Genomic DNA, 2,237 nt, shown 5'->3' on the forward strand with positions numbered 1-2,237 from the left:
TAGAGGCCTAACAAATGTTACCGTACATTGGCTGCTGGGCCAATGGCGTATCTTCACAAATAGGAAGTAATTTTCCCGAGACTGAAACATACACATATACTCCCGCGCCTTGCGAACTACAGCTCCGCTCGGCATCCCTGCACCACTGGTCGACCTTTCCCGCTTTCCTGCATCCGTCGGACTCTGCCCGGAACCTTTCTTGAGGGCTTCGGAAGCTGCCGCCCGGGAAAACGCGGCTGAACACACAACACTGGAAAGACTAGTAGTCTAATCATATGCCTGAAATTTCTAGTCGCTTTCATGATTCGGGAGAAAATGGCCCCAAATTATTGCACTTCTTAAAACACTATGTGACGGTAACTTTTTCATCCTTTAGTCACTATCAAGTAAGTGTTTCCTAGTTTGTCTTTCTTTTTGGTTAGGCATATGTATGGACAGCTCATTTGAAACGAACAAGGAAGGCGGGGGAAGAAAGCGGAAGCCGCGGGGTCTTCTAAACCAGAAAGTGTCCGGAGCTTGCGCTCAGCTATTTGCGGCGGCCCCCACTCCCACAGAGAGCTCAGAAAATAGGCGGAGGGGGGGAAAAGGCGTCGTTCCTGGAGCTGAGACCAGGCGGCCAGAGTCCTCAGGGATGAACCTCGAGTTGCTGGGTGAGGAGGGCTATGGTTGCGTTTTAGAAAACCCTTTGGTCCCGGAAAGGAGGGAACCTGGTCGGGAGGGACTCGGGCTGCACCCTTAGGGACCTAGTTCTGCTGTGGATCCTTGGGCGCTTCTATTATGGAGCAGCTGCGGGAGGAGGCAGCCCAGCTTCTGCCTTAGCAAAATGCATTGCCTTTACCGAGGCTACTTTCAGATCAGTTGTGGAGCGGCAGGGACAGTTTATGACTTCGATTTGATTACAAAGATCGAAGGTGCCGAAGTAGCCCAGAGCAGGCAGGACCAGAGTTACTGGAGAATAAAGAATCTATGGATATGAGGCTTGAGGTGAAGCTTTGAAGGCTTGTCCGGAGTTTGGGTGCTTAGACACGTTAGATTGTTTTGTAGAAAGAAACACGGATGCCTAGGAGGGGAACTTGGCGATCTAGTTGAAGTCTCTCATTGGGCAGGCGAAAAAAGCCTTAGAGGGTAGAGATTGGAGGGCATTGAGTTTGGCATAGTTGGCACTGGAATCCAGTTATCTTGACTTCCTATTTAAGCTCCTTAACTACCAGGGACAGTGTGTAAAACACCGAGAACTACAGAAGCATTTGTCTTTTGTCACTCTCAGTCATTTTCTTTCTTACTCCTTACCCAAGTTTTTAAAGAACTGTGAGTCCTTTCTCCTAGGTTTTCATTGGGTGTTCAGCATGATAGCTGAGGAATGCGTTAAGTCCTAAATGACTTTCTATAAAGTTTCTCTTAAAAAAAAACTTCAGAAGTTGTACTGGATGTTTAAAGGGCTACCAAGATTTTTCAGAAATAGTTTTTACCTTTAAGGAGCTTAAAAAAATTTTTTTTTGGTTAACATTTATTTATTACTGAGAAACAGAGACAGAGCATGAGCATGGGAGGGGCAGAGAGTGGGGAGACACTTATCCCAAGCAGGCTCCAGGTCTGAGCTGTCAGCACAGAGACTGAGGCGGGGCTCAAACCCAGGAGTGGTGCGATTATGACCTGAGCCGAAGTCTGAGCTGAAGTCGGATGCTCAACCAGCTGAGCCACCCAGGCACCCCAGCCTTTAAGGAGCATTTTGTGAAGTAGGGAGCTTAAGGTGTTTATGTAAATAGCCATAAAGTATACAGAACATCAGGCAGGCCTTTAAGAGTTATTGCCAAGTGTTAAGAACACTTAGAAGAGGGAGTGAATATCTTTGGGGCAGGGGAAGAAAGGTAACCAGGAACAAAGAAAGCTCTGAAGGAGTTGGAGTTTCGAGTGGACATTTAAGATTGGTAAAATAGTGACAGACTGAAGTGTGGAGAAACAAGGAGGAATGCTTGTTAGGGATGTTTGAGCTAAGACATCAGGGAGAGGACACCTAAAGACTTTCCTGCTTGGCCAGGTTGTTTGTGAATAAAAAGAAGGCCAAGAGATGGGGTGACTGCCATCTGTTTTGTGGAAGCTCTTGAGTGCCCGGCAGAAAAGTTTGTGCTTTTTAAGGAAGGTGGGGCAGATCCGTTGAAGGGTTTTTGACCTGGCAAGTGACTTAATCAGAGCCATGCTCTGCTCTTCTCTTCTTTCTCCTTCCTTCCTTCCTTCCT

At 47.2% G+C, this 2,237-nt stretch overlaps 1 protein-coding gene across 3 annotated transcripts in view; it reads left to right on the forward strand.

Moving 5' to 3' along the window:
- The first annotated feature begins 505 nt into the window (after positions 1–505).
- Positions 506–2,237, forward strand: part of RBBP5 (RB binding protein 5, histone lysine methyltransferase complex subunit) — a 38,075-nt gene continuing 36,343 nt past the window's right edge. For all 3 annotated transcript variants that reach the window (XM_077771940.1, XM_077771938.1, XM_077771939.1), the window contains exon 1: positions 506–650. In XM_077771940.1, coding sequence (XP_077628066.1) covers positions 632–650 — 19 coding nt within the window. In that variant the 5' untranslated portion in view covers positions 506–631. The remainder of the gene's footprint in view (positions 651–2,237) is intronic.

The sequence above is a fragment of the Crocuta crocuta genome, unplaced genomic scaffold, assembly GCF_008692635.1.
Source record: "Crocuta crocuta isolate KB4526 unplaced genomic scaffold, BGI_CrCroc_1.0 scaffold318, whole genome shotgun sequence".
NCBI lineage: Eukaryota > Metazoa > Chordata > Mammalia > Carnivora > Hyaenidae > Crocuta > Crocuta crocuta.